Consider the following 25016-nt stretch of genomic DNA (forward strand, 5'->3'; position numbering starts at 1 on the left):
AAGACGCACTGGACCATAAGATGCACCCCAAATTTTGGGTTGGAAAATAGGAAAGAAAAGTTTTTAAATAAAATGGTGGTGCGTCTTATAGTCCATTTTAACAGTAGCTTACCTGGAGCACAGGTGGATTGTGGTCACAGGAGGCAGGGCTGCTGCTTCAGGAGGCCGACAGCAGCGGCAGGTGTGGGGCGATGCTGTGGTGCCTGTGCTGTCAGAAGATGTCGGCACCAGTGAGTGGAGTCCCCTTTCCCGAGATCTCAATCTGCGACGCCTCGGCGGCTATTTTCCCGAAGCCCACCGTAGACAAATCTATGGGAAAGGGGACTCCACTCACCGACACCGACATCTTCTGACAGACCAGGCACCGCAGCATCTCCCTGCTCCTGTCACTGCTGGCCTCGGTAAGCTCACTTCGGATTATAAGACGCTCCGCCATTTTCCTCCCAAATTTGGAGGAAAAAAAGTGCATCTTAAAATGCAAAAAATCTGCTATATATACGCTCACCTTCTGACATTTTCAGCAGTGCTTCAGCACGTGACTACATTTGCTACCTGCCCAATCACACAGTGTTCCCTATATTGGGAGGTGGGGTCACTTTTTTAATTTTCTCAATGTAAGTTTATGAGACTTAGAACAAGGATAAAAAGCCTAATAGAGTTGCATTGCGAAAGTAACCACTGCTCCACAGAGAAGCCCCTGTGTGATCTGCCAGGTTATAAATGCGGTCAAGCGGTGCCGGAACAGATCGGAACACTGCTGAAAATGGCAGAAGCGCCGACCAGTGAATATATTACTGCACTCATTACACTTGCACACATTATTGGTAACAAAAATACAAATAATAAAAATCACCGGAGTGCTCCTTTAAATGTCATTTACATACATTTAAAAAAATAAATAAATTTCAAATACACTTTGAATTGCCATAAAAGATTATTGCTATTACTGACAATCAACTGATTTGTCATTGTTCATGTAGCCTTTTTGACCCACGTTACAGAAACCTCACTTTTTAATTGTAAGCGTGTCTTGGAGTCATTTTTTAAACACAGCAGGGCCTCATGTATCAAATATGTAATTGTTAGACTGGCCTTGCTGTCCATAGCAACCAATCACAGAGCAGCTTTTATATTTATAGAGCAGTTTAAGAAATGAAAGCTGAGCTCCGATTGGTAGCTAAGGGCCAGTTTGACATTGATAAATCTTCCACATTTGCTTCAAACTTCTTGATTTTGTGTTTTTTTTTTAATGGCTCATACTTCATGTCAACTAGCCTTTAAATTATTAAGGGGGTTATTTCCGATATACTAAGATATCCACTGAATAGGGTAAAACGTACTGTTTGCCGGGTGTCTATCCCCTGAGACCCCCAGAGAATCCAGAGATCAAGGCTCTGGAACCCAGGACCCTGGATGTACAGAGCCACTTCTTGAATAGAGCGGAGGTGCGCATAATCAACTTAATTTTCCATTCATTGTCTATGTAACTGCCAGAAATAGTGGAGCACTGTGCTCGGCTTTCTCCCACAGTTCCATAGACAATGAATGAAACAGAGGTCAATCATGTGCACCTCCGATTCATTTGAGACGAGGCAGTACAGAGCCAGGGTCCTTGATTCCAGAGCCCTGTTCTGGGGGGCCCAGGAGACAGAGATGTTCAGGAGAGGTGTTTTTTTATAGATGGAGAAATGTGTAAATAAAGAGTTTTGCATGGACAGAAATGGGCACAGCTGTCACACTGAGATATAATTTATAAGTGGATTACAATGTTGGTAGAATTAAGTGAGAAGGAATGAATCCTAGAGATATTTAACTGAGGAATGTGCCCGAACTTAGTAAACCATTGAGACTAATGACTGAAAGAACGGCCAGAACCAAACATTAAGGAAAACAAGTCCAGTGGCTAATGGGGAAAGACGAAAACACAGCAAATGTAAAATGAGGACAATTGGAAAAGAAGGGCTGAGCTTTTCTATTATGTTATCAGCCTTATGAATAATATTTTACATGCAAAAAAAAAGGTCAGTGTTGTTCACTGCAACCAAACAGGACACCAGCTTCACTACTGTCAAACCAGCTCTGGAAAATAAATCTGATCTGTTTCTTAGGTAGCACTGAACACTTTAACGCATGAGTGATTAAAGGGGTTTCTTAGTTTTAAGGTTGAAAAAATACACAAGTTCATCCAATTCTACCTATAATATAACATGTTGATCCAGAGGAAGATAAAAACCCCACAAGACAGATTCTAATAACTCCAATTTAGGCAGAAAATTCCTTCCAGTTCCACATATGGCAAGCAGACTAGTTCCCTGGATCAACGTCCCATCACAGAAACTAGTACCTGTAACCTGTAATATTATAATTATCACAAAAGTCATTTTCGCCTTCCTTGTCTCTTCAGAGAGGAAGAGGACTAGAACTCTAGTGCCACCTACAGGAAGTAGCAATCCTAAAAGTCAATAGTGACCCTTTAACGAGCCTTATCACATGACTTAGGATAAAAAGCCAAGAACAGAAACTCAATGACTGGCCTTCCTTGAGATTTTTTACTGAAACAACGAGTTGTCTGTTTTAAAACTTTAATATCCCAAAGACTGAAAAATAACAAAAGTATTACTACTCCCATTCCCCTCCGTTCTAGTGCCGCCTCCTTGCTGCTTACCAACGTCATTGTTGAAATGACTGCAGAGGTGGCATTAGGTCTACAATACGTGACTGTGGCCGCTAATCACTGGGCTCAGCGGTGATACTGAGATGGACAGCACAAGACCACTAAGCCTAGTGATTGGCTGCAGCAGTCACAGGTTGTAGAAATAATGCCACAGTTGTAGCAACCAGTGGTGAGAAGCAGAGATGTGGCGCTAAATTGGCAGCGAAGAGCAAGTTTGAAACAGACAACCCTTGGAATCCATCTGAAAAAATATAGCAACAGAAACAAATGTTAAACCTGAGAAACAGTATCCACGGTAAAAAAATGTCTCTAATTTGGCTCCTAATGTAAGCCATAGAGCCTACACAGTACAGGACTCCTGAAGAGACCTGCACCGTAAAAGAAAATACAGATTGTACCAAAATCTCACATCCTTTATAGAAAACCTGATAGTGGATCGGGCAGCATGTATGAGCCACTGGCTGTATGATTTCAGCCAAATATGTCTGACTCTGAAACGCTGTAGCTTTTCGGAGACAAACATACTTTAAAAGCCAACCTGGTGGGGACCAAGTCACAAGGGTGACGAGTCAAAAAGGCCAATCCCTGCCGACTTCTCCCTGCCCGATACCAATGACTGATAAGTCTCTGCCTATACAAGCACGAAGAGAGAGACCCGTCAAAGAAAGTGATTGGAAAGAAGCTGCCGGGGATCAGCCATTTTGACTAGTCACTCATGTGGCTTGGTCCCGGACAGCTTTAAAGCATGTTTTTCTATGAAACGCAGCGTCGTATATATACATGGCTGATTCATGCAGCCATTGTCTGATACATGATACTCGTGGTTTGGGGGCCATACATCAGCTGTCAAGTTCCCTTTAAGGGGGAAGCTCATAAAAGCTCATAGAAATGGAATTAACGTTTATTACCACAGTACTACTAATGAATGAATGAACGAATGAGAAACGTTCAAAAGGCATCCCTATTACCGAGATATGACATTGACCACATTGTGTCCCATGCATTTAGCTACTCTGAGAGCAAAATGTTAACCAAGTAAATCAAGGAAGACACTTTGTCCTTCACTATTATAATGCACACGGCCTGCTTTGCTTGAATAACTTAAAAACCAACTCACAGGGCTGTTAAAATGCTTCACAAGACAAGTGTATAAAGCACTTACATAATTGATTTAATTTGGCTGCTCTAAACACTAATCCTATTTGAAACAACTCTTGGTAATTATGAAGGTATTGAATTTCAACCATTCTCACCAACTGAAAGGGGGATACGTGAGGGAAATAAAAATTAACTATTATTAAATTTGGTTGATAATTGAATTTAACAGACAATGCAGCATTGGTAGGCTATTATTTTCCGGCCAAATTAATTCTTCCTGTGAATACAGTAGCCAGTTCTTTTAGTAGCATAGTCGTATAGAGCCGATGCCTTCATTGCTGATTGAATGTTCTAGGAACCAAGAGGAAATGAGCAAAAATGGCCGTCAACTGGAGATAACCTGGGGCATGTCAATGATCTGTACAGGCTTCATGGTTCACAGCTCACACAAGTCTTGTGCCAAAAGATTTTATAAGACAGAGCAGTTAGTCACCAAGGCTTTAGAGAAGAATGCCATGAAAAATTAAAATGTTACTATTGATCATAAACATGGAGGCCCAAAAGGAGGTCCATCTGCCATATAAACATGTTGTATTATAAACTACAAGGTAAGTGGGGAATTATTACAGATTTGTGAACATTGTTATGCAAAATTTTGAAACTTTTCCATATTTTATGGCAGCCTTGCCATTTTCCTTAAGAGTACGTTGGGATTATCGATAGGGGACTTGGCCAAGAATAGCCCAATAGATTCACTATAGTTTACTCCAGAAAGTGAGAAAAGTTACAAAAGAAAGGCACTCCATGTCATGGCTTTAATAGATTTATGATTCCTGATCACAGATAGTCCAAAATATGGTTCAATGTCATTGAAAAGTCTGTGCACATCCGACATATCAAACTTCAGCAAGCTTTTAATCAAGGTCGGCATAAGATACGCCAGTCTTGATGAATGATACCCTCCTGTGCTTCTATTGTATTATGTGCACATACGTGAGGCTTTTTTGGACCATCCTCTGAGTATTCCCATATGTTGTAATGTCAATACAATTCAATATGTTGCAACACCGAGCTTTGACGTGGTCCTTCAGTCAGATTATCTTCTACTGTATGTGACAGATGCTTTGCACAAGTCTGAAAGTTACTGCAATGTTCTCACAAAGGTAACAAAACTATCTTGCTAATTCCACCTATTGGAGAGCAATCCGAGTAGGTAGAGTGGTGTCTGTCAATCATTTAGCTAAAGTCAAGAGCACAGTTTGCCTTCTATAGTCTCTGTGTTGCACTGTCTATTGCTGGCTGCAGAATGAGTTCATTGAGATTCTGTCAGTGAGATTGTTCAGACAGAAGACTTTATTTCTAGCTCGTTTCTTCTCAGTTCCTGATTTAACACATGAAAACTGAGCTGAACTTTGTGGTCATAAATCATCTCAGAGGAGCTAAGAAGAACAAATATAAGAGTTATAAATTCTTCTACCAGAAAAAGGTCACTGATGGATTCATAGTGAAAGAGAACCTGTCATAGCTAGTGGCATGTATGTATATAAAGGTGCTTTACTGCTGATTCAATCCTTACCTTTCGTAGTAGAAATCCGTTTTACTGTTTCAGAGAAATCTATAGTTGAAATTGTGTGATGAGCTGCAAGTGCAGTGGGATTGGACAGTGCACTTGCAGATTTCCGGCACTGCCCCTTATCCCCGCCCGATGACTGCCTCCTGTCTCTGTGACCGGTCAGTCAGACATATGGCTCTCAAACTAGCAGAATTCTAAGTCGCATTCATGAGTTAAATTTGCCTTTCTAGGATTATTAGAATTATTTCCCAATAATTCCTTAGAAGCAGTGTGAACGTATGATAGCTCACCTCATTGATGAAGTCTCCAATATCACCAGGATGTGGAGCGGCTGAGCGGACAGGATACTGAGGCTCTGCGTGAATTGGTCTTTCATCCATACGCCGTATCCCCACAGGCTTAATTGTGTCTGGCTCTACTGTGTCCGGCTGTTGTAACTGGCTTAAATCATAATCCTAAAATATAAAGTAAGTATGGCTATAAAAAAACAACAGCACAAAACAAACAAAGCGACAATTAGGCTATTTTTACATTACATCCTTGGGTAACTATTGCCATGTGCAGACTAATCTCCCATAAGTTAGTTATGAGTAATAATGGAAATTATAATAAGCACCGTTCACCAGAGGTGTTTGATTTAGGTGACAAAACACCTCAGTACTTTCTGATGCAATCAACACCTTAAGAAAAAAATGGTAATTTATGATGTGTGAAAAAGGAAGTTGTGGTTCTCATTCTACAAGATGTAACATTTGCTTCACTCTGCAGAGCAGAAAGCTGGAGGTAAATGCAGGGAGCGCAGGTGACATGGCCTCAGCCAGGCTCCTGGTGTATAATCCCTCCTGCCGCCATTACATACGTCTCCTAACACACTGACGCCATAGCTGATACATTTACTGAACATACTTAGAATAACATGGGAGTAGGTTTTCATGGACTCCTCTTCTTCACACAATATTTAGAACAGTGCAATCTATTTTACAAAGAGTAAATGGAAGGAGGAGAGTAGGACAATGATTTTGGTGGGAATGTTTTCCCCCATTGTGTTTCATATACTATACAGAATTTCGTGGTATCTCTGTAATAAACAGTACAGTAATGCTGACTAATCTCCATTTGTTGTACAGGTAAGAGCTGTCTATTGTCCCCTGTCAGCAAATATCACAGGGGAGCGGCTAACAGAGAGCGGCTAACAGATTGTTATTATGGAAGTCCAGAAAAAGGGCTACTCCTTTGTAGTGTAGACTGTACGCGCCTTTCCTTACTTTACCTCTTGGCTCCGCATGACCCGAGAAGAGCATGGCGGGATTATTTGCCTTTACATGTGCATGTTAGGCCATATGGCGGTTGTGATGAGTGTTATTGCCTGTCAGGACTTATGCCAACATGTCGGGATACTGTATTTAATTTGTTTTGTGAGAAACTGCAGATGTGAACTAAATTCAGAAAAAGTAAAGTTGGACACATCCGTATATTTAAAGGTGGGCACATATGTATAGGTAAGAGTGGTCACATCTGTATAGCAGCATAGGTAAAGGTGGACACATCTCTATAGATAAGGGTGGACACAGATATAGGTACTGATGAACACATCTATATAGGTAAAGATGGGTACAACTATATAGATAACACTTGGCACATCGGTATAGGTAATAATGGGAACATCTGTACAGGTAATAATGGGAACATCTGTATAGGTAATAATGGGAACATCTGTATAGGTAACAAGGGGAACATCTGTATAGGTAACATGGGGCACGTCTGTATAGGTAACAAGGGGCACATCTATATAGGTAATAATGGGAACATCTGTATAGGTAACAAGGGGAACATCTGTATAGGTAACAAAGGGCACATCTGTATAGGTAACAAGGGGCACATCTGTATAGGTAACATGGGGCACATCTGTATAGGTAACAAGGGTCACATCTGTATAGGTAATAATGGGAACATCTGTAGAGGTAACAAGGGGCACATCTGTATAGGTAACAAGCGGTACATCTGTATAGGAAACAAGGGGCACATCTATATAGGTAACAAGGGGCACATCTATATAAGTAACAAGGGGCACATTTGTATAGGTAATAATGGGAACGTCTGTATACGTAACAAGGGGCACATCTGTATAGGTAATAATGGGAACATCTGTACATGTAACAAAGGGCACATCAGTATAGGTAATAATGGGAACATCTGTATAGGTAACAAAGGGAACATTTGTATAGGTAACAAGGGGCACATCTGTATAGGTAACAAGAGGCACATCTGTATAGGTAACAAGGGGCACATCTGTATAGGCAAAGACGGACACATCTGTATAGGTAAAAATGGGCACATCTGTATAGGTAACAAGGGGCACATCTGTATAGGTAACAAGGGGCACATCTGTATAAAGACGGACACATCTGTATAGGTAACAATGGGCACATCTGTATAAGTAAAGATGGGCATAACTATGAAGGCGAGCGTGGGCATAGCTGTATATGTAATTGTGGACACAGCTGTATAGGAAAGGGTGTACTTGTCTGTTTAGGTAAGGTTGGACACATCTGAATAAGTAAAGTTGAGCACATACCCATATAGAATGGTAAGAGTGGGCACATTTATGTAGGAATTGAGGGCAAAACAATATGTAAGGTTGAGCACATCTACAAATGTAGGGTGCACACAGCTGCATAGGGGACTGTGGACACAGCTGTATAAGTTCTCTGTGTATCTTCAGTTCCTGGACCGTCCAGAATATAAATTGACAATGATAGCAGCAGCTTTACTTACGCTTTCACTTCCCTTTTAAGTCAACACTAATATTTATACAACTGTATTCTCAACACAATGGAAATATTTCTTCTGCCTCCTTGTGTAAAGTGAGCATTATTAGCTTATATAGTACATTTTTACAAAGGAGGTTATCTTAAGATGTTGTTTCATCTCTAGAGTAATGAAATCGATTTGTAATATTTAGTTCCTCCGGTACGCAGGTATTACACATAGTTTCCATACAGTTTGGCAAAGGTTATTTGGGTGCACATATATTTGCCAACGTGGAGAGGCTTAATATCCGGCCAACTCAAGCTTAGAACGGCATTGGGCTAAATTGGACTCAACCTCTCCATTCTTCAAGACACTTGTGTGGTTGTCAATTTGTTGGGTATTCATCACAGTTTTATCAGATTACCTAATTTCCAATTTAAAATACATTCATTTTGTGAAGTCCAGAGGCAAATGCTATACACTTCAAAAAGCATGGCTGGAAATGATCACAGAATGAATGTCTTGCATATTAAGAATTATTACCTGATCCTCCTCTCCTCCGCCTTCTTCATCATACTTCAAGATGTTGTCTCGGACATCATCCTCGGGGTCAATGAGAAGCTGTTTGGCTTGTCGTTCCTTATCGCGACGTTTCATCCACACCACAAACATTAATACCAGAGCTGTTGTATACAAATAATAACAAGTTAAATATAGAAAGAACTGTAGTTACAGGCGGACATTTAATGATTGCAATTTGTGACTAAGGCACCAGCAGATTCATTAATTTGCACGGTACAAAGGAAGACTAATAGTAATGTGATATTTGGCTTGAGCCCATAATGGAATTTTCACCCAATTATTTCCAAATCTTGCTTTAAACATATCTGATTTCTCTTGTAGACAAATTAAGTAAGGCAATTAGTTTAACTACGGCTTTTAAATATTAATACACTTTAACTTGAACAAGTAAATCAATTTGCCTTCGACATCGGTTTTAACAACTGTAAAACAAATCTGTGCAACATAAAAACAAGCCGAGAGCCTGTAAATCATGTGCGCTGCAGATGTTTCCAACAATACCCATTCTGATCTTGTTATTCGATTTGGAGAGATTACAGCTCTTGTCCGTTCCCTTGGATTTTATTGCTATGGTAATGTTTAAAATATGCGTCATTTTTAAAGATGTTCTACTTAGAGAACGTCTCTCCCAAAAATCAACATAAAACGCCCTAGTGGTCCTCATACGTTCCTTTGATATAATTTCTGCTCTTACTTCACGAGATACTACAACAACATGGCTACAACTGATATTGTGCTCCCGAGTTGTCACATAGGCCTCCCGCTACCCTGCAGTATAACTAGGCTGACTATCCTACAGAACACGGAAAAAGCTGAGTGACAGTTCACATAAGACTTGTATTAGTAGCGATATTTGCTGCTGACATGCTATCGTGTACCCCCATCACATAGGGGCTGTCATAGGCTCCTACTGGAGATGATGTACTGCACTTAACCAGATATCGTCTGATCCACTAGCTGGAACATGCTCGGTCTAATCTGTCCTTATGATTTGCAAAGATCATTTATTAAACATTTTGTGCTTGACATTTGCATCATTAGTATTACTCCTTAACCCAACATTACATGTAAACAATAAGCGGAGACAGATTCCGAGTCGCAGCCGGTTTCTCCCATTACACATGACATGAATTCAGATGACGATAAGATCCATCACCCATCACCACTGCGGCAATCTTAGGAGTATTGGGGAAAACACTGTACTGCCAGAATTATTGATGTGGTTTGTGGATTGCTCTTTTTAGCTGTGCTACATGTGTCTTCCTCGGTGTGCAGGCAGCATTGCTGTTCTTTTCCTATTTGATCATTGAGGCAAGTCTCATCCTTTTTCTTAGAATATTTGTGCATTATAAGGAAAGTAACTTGTAGATGTAGGGAAACCAAAACTTCGTAGAATAATTAATTATTTATCTGTGAAACTTCTAATCTCTTTGTCTGACTAACAGTCTGAGAAAGAGACTTAAACAATGCCTGTCACCGATCCTGACATGTGCCTGGATTCTTAATGATAGAGCAATTCATCTTTTCTTAAAGTTAAACTGAAATTTTGTAAAAAAAAATAAAATAAAATAAAAAATTGACAAGTGGATGGTACCATTCCCCTTGTCGATGGGTGTGTACCTACAGAGTTAGATACTGACAGGATTGATTGGACAGTATAAGAAAATGTAGGGACACAGCCCCAACAGGTAACACCCAATTGTCCGTTTACTCATACATTTTTAAAAGGAATAATAGTGGATAGGAACAATGTCAGCATCTGATTCTGTAGGGACACAACCATTGACAATTGTTAGAACCCTCCTGTTTGTTTATTCCATCTTGTGTTTTGCGGTCACGTGACCATCTGCCTTTATATTCCAGCTCCGCCCTTTTGGCTGTGCTGGACTTCAGTGTTGTTTGACTGTTTTGATAGCCAGGTGCTTCTGTGCCTATGTCTGTCAGTTCGCTTGGTCCTTCTGGGACCTCTAGTACCTTTTGTCAGTTTGTCTTTTTGTGTTCTGTAACAACTTCTCTGTTTAGGAGGTGTCCCATTTTTGTTCCAGTCCTTAGTTCTTTTAGGGACCCTTTCCCTTTATTCTATAGGTCTTCGTTCAGACTAGCCGAGGACTAAGGCGGGTCTGTGCGCTAGGAACAGGCAGCCCGCTACATCGTAGGGATTCAGCTTAGTCTTACTGTAGGGAAAGCTTTCCCCTTTCTTTCCTTAGTACTTGTTGCAGATCATAACATCAATGATACCACCAGTCAGTCAAGTAGAGGGGGGAGGAGATTAAAAAACAAGCAGGTGGGAAGGTGTGTATAAATGATTGGCCCCGCCATGACGCACCGAGCGGTGGGACATAGTTTGAACAGTCGCTCTGTGCTGACAGATAATCCTTTATTTTATTTATAAAACTTTTCAAGAGAATAAGAAATTGCACAAAGAAACATTAAAAAAGCATTAAACTGTTTTTTACCTTTAATTTACTGAAATTATGGAAATAAAAGAAAACTATAAATTCCCACACTCAGTGTCCACCCCGTGCTGTCCTCAAGAATAGGAGACTTAAAGGAGTTATCCACTTTCAGGTAAGTGGACCCCAAACTCTGTAAAATACTTAAAAGAACAAAACACAGCAGTCAGCTAGTCACTGAGCTCAGGGGCTACGCTAAGGTAGACGGCACGAGCCACTGAGCTCGGTGATTGGCTACAGCGGTGATTGACGAATCCGGTGTGAGACTGCAGCAGTCCCTAGAGGGTGATTATTTGTTGGGCTTGTTATTTTAGGTATTTTACAGCATTTGGAGTCCACTTTCTTGAAATTTGGAAACTCCTTTAACAAAGCTGTATCAATGCCGGCATCTAGTGACTAATGTTCCGTTACTAATCTGTGATCAGTTTATTTATGCAGACCCTAAAAACGGATGAATTTCCCTGGAGCCCTTCCAGGATCTTTCACAAAGTGATCTCAAAGATTAAGGGCTGGTTCAGACGTCCGTATAGTCGTCCAGTGCACTGTCTATACTCACCGCACAGCACACTGATCTACCCTGTGTCAGTAGACACCAGTGTTTTTTCTATTCACAAAAAGCAATAGTCTGTGTGAAGAAAACTGCAGCATGCATTTGATGGACTAAACTTGTGCATTCCAATAGCCGGCATCTCCTGTTCTTGTCCGCCATGGGGCAAGCACACGGCGCCAGTCACATCTGCAGTTTGTGGACTCGACTGACCCAAGTTTTCGTACAACAGTGTGAACCAAGTCTAACAGTTTTATCATCTCTGGAGGGTGACAATTAAATGTATGCACTAACATATACAAATTCATACTGCAATAGGTGTACTTACTTAGCAAAATAATGATGCACAGAAGAATTGCAATGATGGCTCCTGTCCCCAGACCAGTGCCAATGATGGGAGCCACTCCACTACAGTAGCCATTCATGTCACAGGAGCAGACTTTAACACGGAGATACGAAGTGTTTGACAACGAAGGGTTTCCTGAATCTGTGATCTGAATTGGGATGTTATAGATTCCGTCATCGAGGGAGGCAATCTTCAGACTGAGCTGGGCATGGTCACCTAAAATACAATTATATTCATTGTATACTTGCGGCAAATTAACTTGCAATGATTAATTAGATGCGTAGATTCAATTACACAAGCATTAAACTTTAAGTAAAATTATCGAAGGAATCTAAACATCTTTTCGCTCCACACAACAGAAACAATGGGCTTTTCTATTTCAGCAGAAATGATAAAACTATATTCCAACATGGATTCTGTCCATGCATTATTGTATCCTAAATTGTCATTACAGAATTCTCAGAAGATTACACGTAACAAGTCATCAGAAAACTATTAATTCATTTTAATTAAACGTCAAAGGAAAGGGGGGCATTTACCAGAGTGGCATAGTAATTATAGCAGCAATTTGTACATTTAGTTCCATTCATCCGCATTAGGACAGCACAGGGGGTCTATTATAACACCGTCTGGATTAAACTACTTACATAGGAAAAAAAATTCTCTACGACAAGTAAAACTTGCGTAGTCTCCAAAATCAGATATGCGGTTGTGCTCAAAAGTTTACATACCCCGGCAGAATTTTTCCTTTCTTGGCCTTGTTTCAGAGAATATGAAGGATAACACTCATGGTTATTGGTTTGGTGAAGCCATTTATTGTCAAACTACTGTGTTTTCTCTTTTTAAATCTTAATGACAACCAAAAACATCCAAATGACCCTGATCAAAAGTTCACATACCCCAGTTCTTAATACCATATATTGCCCCCTCTAACATCAATGACAGCTTGAAGTCTTTTGTGGTAGTTGTGAATGAGGTTCTTTATTTTCTCAGATGGTAAAGCTGCCCATTCTTCTTGGCAAAAAGCCTCCAGTTCCTGTAAATTCCTGGGCTGTCTAGCAGGAACTGCGCGCTTGAGATCTCCCCAGAGTGGCTCAATGATATTGAGGTCAGGAGACTGAGATGGCCACTTCAGAACCTTCACTTTCTTCTGCTGTAGACACTGACAGGACGACTTGGCCTTGTGTTTTGGATCATTGTCATGTTGGAATGTCCAACTATGTCCCATGCGCAGATTCCGGGCAGATGAGTGCAAATTTGCTTCCAGTATTTGCTGATAACGTGCTGCATTCATCTTTCCTTCAACTCTTACCAAGTTTCCTGTGCCTTTGTAGCTCACACATCCCCAAAACATCAGCAATCCACCTCTGTGCTTTATGGTAGGAATGGTGTTCCTTTCATCATAGGCCTTGCTGACCTCTCTCCAAATGTAACGTTTTTGGTTGCGGCCAAAAAGTAAAATTTTGGTCTCATCACTCCAAATTACCTTGTTCCAGAAGTTTTGAGGCTTGTCTCTGTGCTGTTTGACGTATTGTAGGCGAGATACTTTGAGGCATTTGCTCAGTAATTGCTTTCTTCTGGCGACTCGACCTGGAGCCCATTTTTCTTCAAGTGCCTCCTTATTGTGCATCTTGAAACAGCCACACAGCTAGTTTTCAGAGAGTCCTGAATTTCAGCTGATGTTATTTGTAGGTTTTTCTTAGCATCCCGAAATTTTCCTGGCAGTTGTGGCCAAAATATTTGTTGGTCTACCTGACCGTGGTTTGGATTTTACAGAGCCCCTGATTTTCCATTTGTAAATCACAGTTTGAACGCTGCTGACTGACATTATCAATTCCTTAGATATTTTTTGTATCCCTTTCCTGTGTTATACAGTTCAACTACCTTTTCCCGTAGATCCGTTGACAATTCTTTTGCATTCCCCATGACTCACAATCCAGAAACGTCAGTGGCTGGATGAAAGATGCAAGTGTTTGTCTGGATCCCAGAAACTCACTCAGCTTTTATGCACACACACTGATTACAAGAAAACAGGTCACAGGTGAGGATGTTACCTTTAGTAGCCATTCAAACCCAATTGTGTCAAATTCTGTGCATGTTATCAGGCCAAAATCACCAGGATATGTGAACTTTTGATCAGGGTCATTTGGATGTTTTTGGCTGTCATTAAGATTTAAAAAGAGAAAACACAGTAGTTTGACAATAAATGGCTTCACCCAACCAATAACCATGAGTGGAGAAAAAGTTGTTTTATTATCATTCATATTCTCTGAAACAAGGCCAAGAAAGGAAAAATTCTGCTGGGGTATTTAAACTTTTGAGCACAACTGTATGTAGCATTTCCACCGTGCTGTATATTTTTATTCTGTCCATTTCTGATTTGGGAACAACCGCTGTAGTATCAGAATTAATGGTCTTCCAGATACCATGAGAGAAGCATTTTAGAACCAAGGTGGACATGTTTTTGGGTCAGAAGCTTATATCAGTCCACACAGTGTACAAGGCAGTTCTGCCTTGTATGTATCACAAAGCCGACACTGCAAGAATGAGCCTTTAATGTTTTCAATTTTAGAACTTAAAAGAAAATGGGTTTTTGGTAAAGAGTTTTTATATGGGAACGCAGCTTCCTTTTTCTTAGTTTAGCGAGTTATTCTGCAAAGGTCTTAAATGAAGTTTTAGCACATAAAAGATTTTACAAAGTTCTTTGGAAAAAGAACAACTATTTACCAGCTATAATATCCCCTTGCAAAATGGAAAGTACATTCCTCTATAAACCTCCGCAATATATTTTGCAGATAACAAAACAAAGTAAAGGCACTGGGTTGCACTTAAAGGCTTTTTTCTCTACAAGTAAGAATAGCGGATCATTTTTCACAGCTACACAATGTTGTATTTAAAAAGACACAGTAACAAAACAATCAGAAATATCACTGTTCACAGCGTTAATAGTACTGGGAAGAAACACAATCGTAGCAGTGGGTTCAATGTGACGGAATTCAAGTAGTCTAATAGACAAAGCCAAAATACGTCTAATAGACAAAGGAAGAAAAATAATCAACGGAAGCACAAATACAACAAACAGATTTGTTTGAGAAACATATTCAACCTCTTTTCATGCATTTTGCTGGTAATATTACTACTCCCCCATACTCATGAATATGATCTGCTCGGCTAAACGTTCATGTGTTTTCTAATGGGAGAACAGAAACATGCTGCTATACGGCAATGTGAAGTTCTCCCACTAGAACACACATGTCAAACTCTGGCCCTTGGGCCAAATCTGGCCCGCAGGGTGGTTTTATTTGGCCTCCGACACCAGAACCACCACCCCTATGTTGGGCCATTATTCTGTATGGAGGACTATGTGAGGCCCTGTATTCTGTATGGAGGACTATGTGGGGCAATTATTATGTATGGAGGACTATATGGGGCACATTATTCTGTATGGAGGACTATGTGGGGCCCATTATACTGTATGGAGGACTATGTGGGGCCCATTATACTTTATGAAGGACTATGGGAGGCCCATTATTCTGTATGGAGGACTATGTAGGGCCATTATACTGTATACTGGTTGGCCCGCTACTTTGTCCAAGTTTTTAATTTTGGGCCTCTGTGTGTTTGAGTTTGACATCCCTGTACTAGAACTTTGCTTAGGTAAGGATGAGTAGGAAAACCCTTTGCATTTGCCCATGGAGCTGTATAAAAGCTTTGTCCACCACAAGGATTAATTGTTGTTTTTTTTAACCTAAAGGGGTTGTCCGGTCAAAAGTGATAAGTCTGCAGTCACTTTGTGTGACTGCAGACTTATGAATCCCCACAGCGCAGGCACTATGCGCTGCAGGGATTCGCCGGTATGAGACTCGGTAATGGAGGGTATGTATGTGTTATACATACCCCGGCCGGTGGGCGTGGCCTCGCTCTCTATACACTTGTATTGAGCTAGGCCGCACCTTCTAGTTGGACGCGCCCACTGGCCGCCCATGTCACTAGATGGGACGTGGCCTCGCTACATACAAGTGTATGGAGCGAGGAGGCACTGAATGGCCGGGGGTATGTACAACACATACATGCCCTCTGTTACCGGGTCTCATCCCCACAATGCACAGTGTCTGCGCTGGGGGGATTCATAAGTCTGCAGTCACACAAAGTGACGGCAGACTTATCACTTTTGACCAGACAACCCCTTTAAATGCATGTATTTGGGGCTAAAAATCATTTTTGTTCTCTGCTGAGCTCTGTATAACCCTGCCCACATCACTGATTGGCAACTTTCTGTATACACTGTGCATAGGCAGAAAGAAGCCAATCAGTGGTGAGGGTGGGGTTATACAGAGTTCAGTATTCAGAGAACTGGTAGAACTGCAACAGATAAAACTGTGATTTTAGAAAAATGACAGCAAGCAGCTCAGTAAGTGTACCATCACTGGACTTAGAGTCTCTGCCCCTACAACATGCTGCTCTCAGATGGGATAGCAAAAACCTATTGACAGATTCCTTTTAAGTGGTCTTCTGCAAGATTCCGATTATTTAGTTGCAGACCGCTGGTTTGTTTAATGGAGATGTTTAGCTTTTACTATTTTTCTACAGGATAACCCTATGTTGAGTTCCTTGGAATTAAAATGCGTACTTTTCAGAAGCAACTAAATAAAAATCTGGTAAGGGGTTTGGAGTTGGACTGGGAAAGAGACAAATACCCCCATCTGTATTCTATTTGATAAAAATAGGAACTTACAACTATATCTGAAATTAAAAGGTTAACTGGGTGAATCTCGGATGGGATCAGATCTTGGATTGTTAAACTTAGGTGAGTTTAGTTGCTTTTGATAAAGTCAGAACAGTAGAGATGAGCAATTAGATTCCCACTGCCCTGATCCAGAGTTCAGTCCGATCCGCTCCGGCAGTCGTTCTTCACTTTTGCTTGGTGCCTCTTGTTAGGCGTAGAAGTAAATATGGAGAACTGGATTGTATGCCGAATCAGGACAATGCAAATGGAATTGCTAATTTTTACTGATTACTTTGCTTATAAATTGTTGAAAAAAAGCCGGTGCAACCTGTGTTGGAATCTCAGATACTGTGTTAACACATGCTAAAACTCTGTTATTCAGGGGGAACCTCTGTCACAAACACATACCATTGATCCGCGTTATAGTCCAATTCTTCTTAATATCCATTGGGCTGAAGGGGAGTTCAAAGATGAACGGTCCTGCATTAGGGTTTATATCGGCATCTACGGCTGTAATGTTAATTGCATTTGGATCTGGTCTTTCACAAATTTCCACGTCTCTGGGGAAGACTTGTGGAGCGTTGTCATTTATATCCAGCAAAAAGATCTGTAATGTGCCTGTGCCACTCATTGGTGGAATACCTAGAAAAAGCCATTATGTCAATCATTAAAAAAGAATAAAGCATCTTTAAGGCGTGACAAAGCTGGGTTATTCTGAATGTGGCTGAGGCACTGTTGGCATCTTTTGGCCCCAAATAGTCTGTACGTGCCTGTATGACTGTACTGGAAATAATGGTGTCATTATAATGGCTTTGGGTCATTGGGGGAGAACAAAGTATTCAACGTTTGACATCCGCCCGTCTGTGTCACCAGTGGTATTACACTTGAATGATCTAAGCAATTGGACATGGCTTGAGGAATCGTATGCCATGTTATACCGGTCACTCCTGTCTTTTTTTTTACATCACCATGAATTACAATATAAAAACTGCATAAAAGACAACAATCTGAGAGTAAAACCATGAATATGATTGCTTCATTTTACAGGCACCCAATAATGCTCACGCTTCATTATAAAGCAGTTGACTTTCCTTCATTTACTATCTTTACATTTTTATTGTAATATCAACATTCATAAAATATTTCAATCTTTTCATTAAACCTCAGCATTTATTAGAAGCCTATGTTATGCATTAGTCAAAATGTAATATTTGGAAAACATTACAATTTTATGAGCCCTCGTCGCGATTATCCCCTGATCTGTGCATATCTAATAAGATGGTGTCAATGTAAAAAGCTATTTAATGAGATTACGTGGATGTGAGCACACAATGGGGGTGGAAAAAAGCAGAGATAATGGGTACCAGCAATGATCAACCTTTCTTGTTTTTGGCATCCATCAGCCCATCTCTCTCAATCAATATGATTCTAGTTGGTTTTATTTTAATTACGGTTATGATGAGGCAATATATTCTCAAGCGTTCTCATAAACTATCCATATCCACTTCAACAGAGCAGCTGTATAATACATCCATTTACGACTGATTTGTCATAAATGTATTATGAAGAATGGGCAATATAAATTAGCAAAACATTTAAAAACCAAATATCCTTCTAGATGGATAACAATGTATCAAATCCTTTTCCTGTTTCCATAGAAACAATTAAATATGATTGAAAAATATTTATATTTCCTATTTTTAACTCCAAAAGGTGGCAGACAACTAATATAGATTAACATAACAATAATTAGCTCTTTTTGAGAAAGATTAAGACCTCGATTCATCAAGACTGGCATTGTTCAAGTCGATCTTGACGACGGGGCATGCTGGGGGCTCTTAATGAATCATGAGCACCTGGAAAGCAGTGTGTGCCCCGTGCACCACAATTGTTACTCCAGTCTCTGGAGGCATGCCGCGACTCGTCATGAATTTAATAAGCGGGGATTGCCACGCCGCATCACATCCCCGCCCCAGCTTTACTAGTTTTGACAGAGTTGACCAAAATTAGTGTTAAAATGGCAAAAGTTGCGAAAAATTTTTGCACAAAAATTTGAAACTTTTCAAAGTGATTTACGACAGAATTCTGGCGCAATAGCTTTGATGAATTGGGGACCTAAATGTAATGTATTTTGTTCCAAAAACTCAACAAACATGTATTATACCTTTTCTGCTATAAAAGAAATTCATTTCATTACATTCTAAAAGATATATCTATGTAAAATAAGGCAATAGACATTAATACATACCGCTATCTGTGGCCAGAAATGTTGCATTGTACATATTGTTCTTAACATACATCGATTCCCTGTCCAGAACTGCTATAGTAGTAATCTGTCCATTCATGGCGTCAATTTTAAGCCAGTTTCCAGGATCGGAAAGTTTTGAATACCTAAAAAAAGCAAAAAAAAATGTATAATAAAAATATATACAGTACAGACCAAAAGTTTGGACACACCTTCTCATTTAAAATTTTTTCTGTATTTTCATGACTTTGAAAATTGTACATTCACACTGAAGGCATCAAAACTATGAATTAACACATGTGGAATTATATACTTAACAAAAAAGTGTGAAACAACTGAAAATATGTCTTATATTCTAGGTTCTTTAAAGTAGCCACCTTTTGCTTTGATGACTGCTTGGCACGCTCTTGGCATTCTCTTGATGAGCTTCAAGAGGTAGTCACCAGAAATGGTTTTCACTTCACAGGTGTGCCCTGTCAGGTTTAATAAGTGGGATTTCTTGCCTTATAAATGGGGTTGGGACCATCAGTTGTGTTGTGCAGAAGTCAGGTGGAAACACAGCTGATAGTCGTACTGAATAGACTGTTAGAATTTGTATTATGGCAAGAAAAAAGCAGCTAAGTAAAGAAAAACTAGTGGCCATCATTACTTTAAGAAATGAAGGTCAGTCAGTCCAAAAAAGTGGGCAAACTTTGAAAGTGTCCCCAAGTGCAGTTGCAAAAACCATCAAGCGCTACAAAGAAACTGGCTCACATGAGGACCGCCCCAGGAAAGGAAGACCAAGAGTCACCTCTGCTTCTGAGGATAAGTTTATCCGAGTCACCAGCCTCAGAAACGGCAAGTTAACAGCAGCTCAGATTAGAGACCAGGTCAATGCCACACAGAGTTCTAGCAGCAGACACATCTCTTCAACAACTGTTAAGAGGAGACTTTGTGCAGCAGGCTTTCATGGTAAAATAGCTGCTAGGAAACCACTGCTAAGTACAGGCAACAAGCAGAAGAGACTTGTTTGGGCTAAAGAACACAAGGAATGGACATTAGACCAGTGGAAATCTGTGCTTTGGTCTGATGAGTCCAAATTTGAGATCTTTGGTTTCAACCACTGTGTCTTTATGCGATGCAGAAAAGGTGAACGGATGGACTCTACATGCCTGGTTCCCACCGTGAAGCATGGAGGAGGAGGTGTGATGGTGTGGGGGTGCTTTTCTGGTGACACTGTTGGGGATTTATTCAAAATTGAAGGCATACTGAACCAGCATGGCTACCACAGCATCTTGCAGCGGCATGCTATTCCATCCGGTTTGCATTTAGTTGCACCATCATTTATTTTTCAACAGGACAATGACCCCAAACACACCTCCAGGCTGTGTAAGGGCTACTTGACCAAGAAGGAGAGTGATGGGGTGCTATGCCAGATGACCTGGCCTCCACAGTCACCCGACCTGAACTCAATCGAGATGGTTTGGGGTGAGCTGGACCGCAGAGTGAAGGCAAAAGGGCCAACAAGTGCTAAGCATCTCTGGGAACTCCTTCAAGATTGTTGGAAGACCATTTCCGGTGACTACCTCTTGAAGCTCATCAAGAGAATGCCAAGAGTGTGCAAAGCAGTCATCAAAGTAAACGGTGGCTACTTTGAAGAACCTAGAATATAAGACATATTTTCAGTTGTTTCACACTTTTTTGTTAACTATATAATTCCACATGTGTTAATTCATAGTTTTGATGCCTTCAGTGTGAATGTACAATTTCCATAGTCATGAAAATACAGAAAAATCTTTAAATGAGAATGTGTGTCCAAACTTTTGGTCTGTACTGTATAACAATAAGAAAGAAAGCAAAAAAGATGGAGGGAGGGAGGAAGAGAGGGAGGAAAGGAAAAAGGGAGGGAGGAAGGAAAGGCTGACAAAAATGAAGGAGGAAAAGAATACGAGGAAGAAAGAAAAAATGAAAGAATGAAAGGAAGATTGGAAGAACAAAAGTAATAAGGAAGGAAAGAAAGAAAAAGAAAGAAAGGACAGTAGGAAGAAAAAAGAAAGGAAAAAAGTATAAGAGACAGAAAAAAAGAAAGAAAAGAGGAAAGAGGTTGGAAAGAAGGAAGGAAGAAAAAAAAGAAGCAAAGAGTACAAGGAAGAAATAAAGGAAGAAAGAGAATGAATAGAAGAAAGGAAGAAGAAAGAAAGAAAGAAAGAAAGAAAGAAAGAAAGAAAGAAAGATCACGCAGCTGACAGAGGGTAAGAACAGAGTAAAGCTCTATCATTGCAGATTACCTAACTGTTTGCTGCATATATCGATCTGGATCCTGTGCATTGAATGTCACTAGTACATTTCCAGGCATCAGACCTTCTTCCTGACGTATCAGCTTAGGATTTGGACTGAAATAAGGACTTTCGTTGACATCAATGATAGTAATGGAGACTGTGGCTGTTGACTGTGGAGGATGATGGATGCCTTTAATTAAAGGCACTTGGTTTTCTGCAGCTACTGTCAGAACAAACATCCTATTGGTCTCAAAATCAATTGGCTAGAAGTAAAAAAAGCAGGTTGTTAGAAAACATTATTAAACACAACATGATTAAAATACAGTCATCCATATAGCCATAACCAACGTGATATCATTAGTAACCCACGCATCTTCAGATTTACTCATCCGCAGTGACGTACTAGGACAGATGGCCGCCTTCATTACATTATTAGTTCTGACTACTTACCTTGACCACAGTGACCAAGCCATCGTTACTGTTTGGATCTGTTCTGATGGTGAACCGGCCGGTGGCGTCACCGCTGACGATTCTGTACACCGTGTTCCAGGCACTGGTGTGTGGCTGATCCTTGTCGGTTACTGTAAGATTGGCTACGACGACATCAATTCGGTTTTCAGGCACTTCTCCATAGAACTACACCAGAAAAAAAAAAGAAAGAAATGTCATATAAGATTGAAAGACTCTGAAGAGCAACAAAAATATTTACATATTTAACATAATCAGAAAACAAACAGAAAATTCCTAGTGATTATGGCTTTAGGAGTGAGTATTAATTGACTGTCATTGCATGGTATTGTCATGGACCCTTATCTCCTCCGAACAGTGCATTGTCTCAGAACTAATGCTTACTTATCTCGTTCTGCATGGCATTGACTTGCAGGTAAAGTTCAGTTGTGAAAAGATTATTATGAGTAATAATATGAAGATAACAGACAGGCTGAGCATCACAAATGTTTAAATAAGTCATGAAATGAGCCGTCATTCCTTAGCATTTAATGCTTTTCAGAGAACACAAATATCTGAGGCTGTGAAAGATCAAAGGGATGGCAGAGCATTGCGAAGCACTGAAAACAAAATGAAGGCCATTACCGCGCCGTCCTTTGTAAACTAATGCAATTACAAGCGAGGCACTATCAGCCTACGCAGTTCAGATTTTCAATCTATAAGAGACTAAAGTCCAACATTATTTACATTATTTCCAGTAACACAAAAATGAAGAAAAAAATTGAAAAATGATTGGTATTTCAAGGAATAGAATAATACTTCTTTCAACAGTATTTTATTCCACCAGATCAAACTTAAATGACCCCCTTTTGGAATGTAACTGCACGTGGGGAAGAAGAACTACATACATTGACTCCTGTTCCCTGTGGCATCCTCTGCTGGACAAATGTAACATTACATAATGGCTATGGAAATTAATTGGTGATAATAAGAGTAACGTTGAGTCTGCCAGAACAAGAGGCGTTCTATGCAGCAGCTCTAATAAAAGGGCACCTAGCTGAAAACACTCCAGTCTCACATCCATATGCACTAACAGGAAAGGGAGACTTCACTTCTGAACAGCATCTAACATTTTCATTGGTGACATTTTAGGTGACAAATGACTTTTTTGCTCATTTTGCATTTCATTTTATGTAAAACAAGATGAAGAAAACTAAAATTTTGTTGTAGTTTTTTGTTGCATTTTTTTTTTGCTGTGTTCACCCTTTGGAAGAAATAATATATTTTTATTGTACTAGTTGTTATACAGTGGAGATATAGTCATAGCAGATATTGGAAGATTAAACCTTTTTTTTATTAGGAATAATTATTCCTAATAAAAAAAGGACAAAAAAGTGTACAAAAAATAAAAGTTTTTAAGTGTTTTAGAAAAAAAAACTACAATTATAATTGTAGTTTTTTTCCTAAAACACTTAAAAACTTTTCTTTTTTGTATAATATTTATTAGTCCTACACGATGACTTGAACGCGTGATACCATAGATAATACAGTCCACTACCTATGTAGTGTAGAGCATTATCAAGCCTGACAGGCAGCCTAATAGGCCATGCCTCGTGCAAGGTCTATGGCAGATTCTGAGGCCATTGTTAGGCCTTTAGCTGCCATGTGAACCATTGGCACCCCATGATCGTGCTGCGGGGAGCAGATGGAATGACAGAGCGATTGATTTCCCTCTGTCACGTCGCTTACATGTAGCATTTGCTATTGACCGCAGCATGTAAAGAGTTAATTGAGCCCCTGCAAACACTGACACCGGTCAATTCCCTTTGCTATATTTTTGTTTGCAGGGGGAATTGAATGCTGTTCGGAAGCAGAAGATTCATTGGCTTTTCAACTCTTAATAGAAAGTGACACTTCCATTAAGACGTGAAAAGCCAGTGAGGTGATGGGATGTGGTAAGCTATCCTGTAGGTTACTGGCTCTTACATGAACTGATTGGAGGCGGTGAATTAAAGAAATGGTGCGGTGTTATTTAACACTTCATCACCAAATAATGAAAAGTTGGCCTGATGTATAATCATATATAGCTTTCTAATAAAGTTTTGCGCCTAATTTACTTAGCAGTTTTAAAATTTCTGTTTTCTGTTAGTAAAAAGAAACATTTTAGTTTACATTCAGAGGCTGAAAATCAATGCAGACGTAGCTCCAGCCTGTCACAGCTGCAGGTAGGTAGAAGGTAACATCCTGGAGGTCAGGATGAATCTGGGATGTATGCTGTCTCAATGGACCAAGTCCAGACTGATACATTGTGACAAATTCTTCCTTAAGGGATTAGAACTAGGTTAGAATGATTTTCAACCCATTTTTTTTTCTTTTAAAAAGGTTTTTTTAACTCATTGACAACAACAGTGAAAGCAGTGTTATTTAAAACATGGATACAAGGGGTAATATTTGTCCTTGTGGAGAGTGACATAGCAAGCCTGGCATGCCAATGTGAGGAGGCTTTTAAACCTTGCAATGTTCCTCTTGAAATTAAATATGCAAATTGCCTCTTCAAAGAGGAAGAGGACTAGAACTCTAGTGCCACCTATAGTAATATAGTAAGTTGAAATCCTAAAAGTCAATATTGACCCTGTAATGAGCCTTGACAAACCAGAATCTCAAGGCTCGTTAAAGGGTCAATATTGACTTTTAGGATTGCTACATACAATAGGTGGCATTAGAGTCCTAGTCCTCTCTCTTCCTTTCTGAGGAGGCAATTTGCATATTTAAAACCTGGAAAAAAACACTATAAAAATTGAGGATCAGTCATCCAAACTACCATTCTTGCTAATAAAATGAATAAGATCACTTATTATATACATATAATATATAGATATTATGTATATAATACTGCATATGGACATATATATACGGTATATGCATAAGGATCAAAGTATATAGAAGGAGAAAACTTTGTCCACTATATTATGAGAACACCTAAAATAAGACTAGATAATCCCTTCAAGAAAATACTGTAGGTATACTGTATCCATAGTGACACTTTTGGGATATCATTGTTACTTGAGTGAAATTATAAATTCAGCTTTTTTTATTCACATAGGACAATGTGGGTGAGCGTCTGAAAATTGATGGGTGACCCTCATTAAGCTAACAGTAAACCACCAATACTTGATGAGAAGCCAAATCACAGTACATAAGACTAAAATGTGTTCTACATGGATTGAGCTCTCACAGACTATCTGGACTGAATAGCATTACATAAATACATGGATTAGTAAAACACTGAACCTCGTAATAATAGAATCTTTAACAT

General features: G+C 39.8%; 1 protein-coding gene across 1 annotated transcript in view; it reads right to left on the minus strand.

The window, feature by feature from the left end:
* CDH2 (cadherin 2) overlaps positions 1-25016 on the minus strand; it is a 326031-nt gene that overhangs the window by 1408 nt on the left and 299607 nt on the right. The window contains exons 9-15 of the mRNA XM_073679198.1: positions 21704-21889; positions 21263-21516; positions 18999-19141; positions 17159-17392; positions 12007-12240; positions 8640-8779; positions 5636-5800 (exon numbers count right to left, since the gene is read on the minus strand). Of these exons, the coding sequence (XP_073535299.1) occupies positions 5636-5800; positions 8640-8779; positions 12007-12240; positions 17159-17392; positions 18999-19141; positions 21263-21516; positions 21704-21889 (1356 nt within the window). The remainder of the gene's footprint in view (positions 1-5635; positions 5801-8639; positions 8780-12006; positions 12241-17158; positions 17393-18998; positions 19142-21262; positions 21517-21703; positions 21890-25016) is intronic.

The sequence above is a fragment of the Phyllobates terribilis genome, unplaced genomic scaffold, assembly GCF_046119375.1.
Source record: "Phyllobates terribilis strain yellow unplaced genomic scaffold, ASM4611937v1 Scaffold_4__5_contigs__length_816908805, whole genome shotgun sequence".
NCBI lineage: Eukaryota > Metazoa > Chordata > Amphibia > Anura > Dendrobatidae > Phyllobates > Phyllobates terribilis.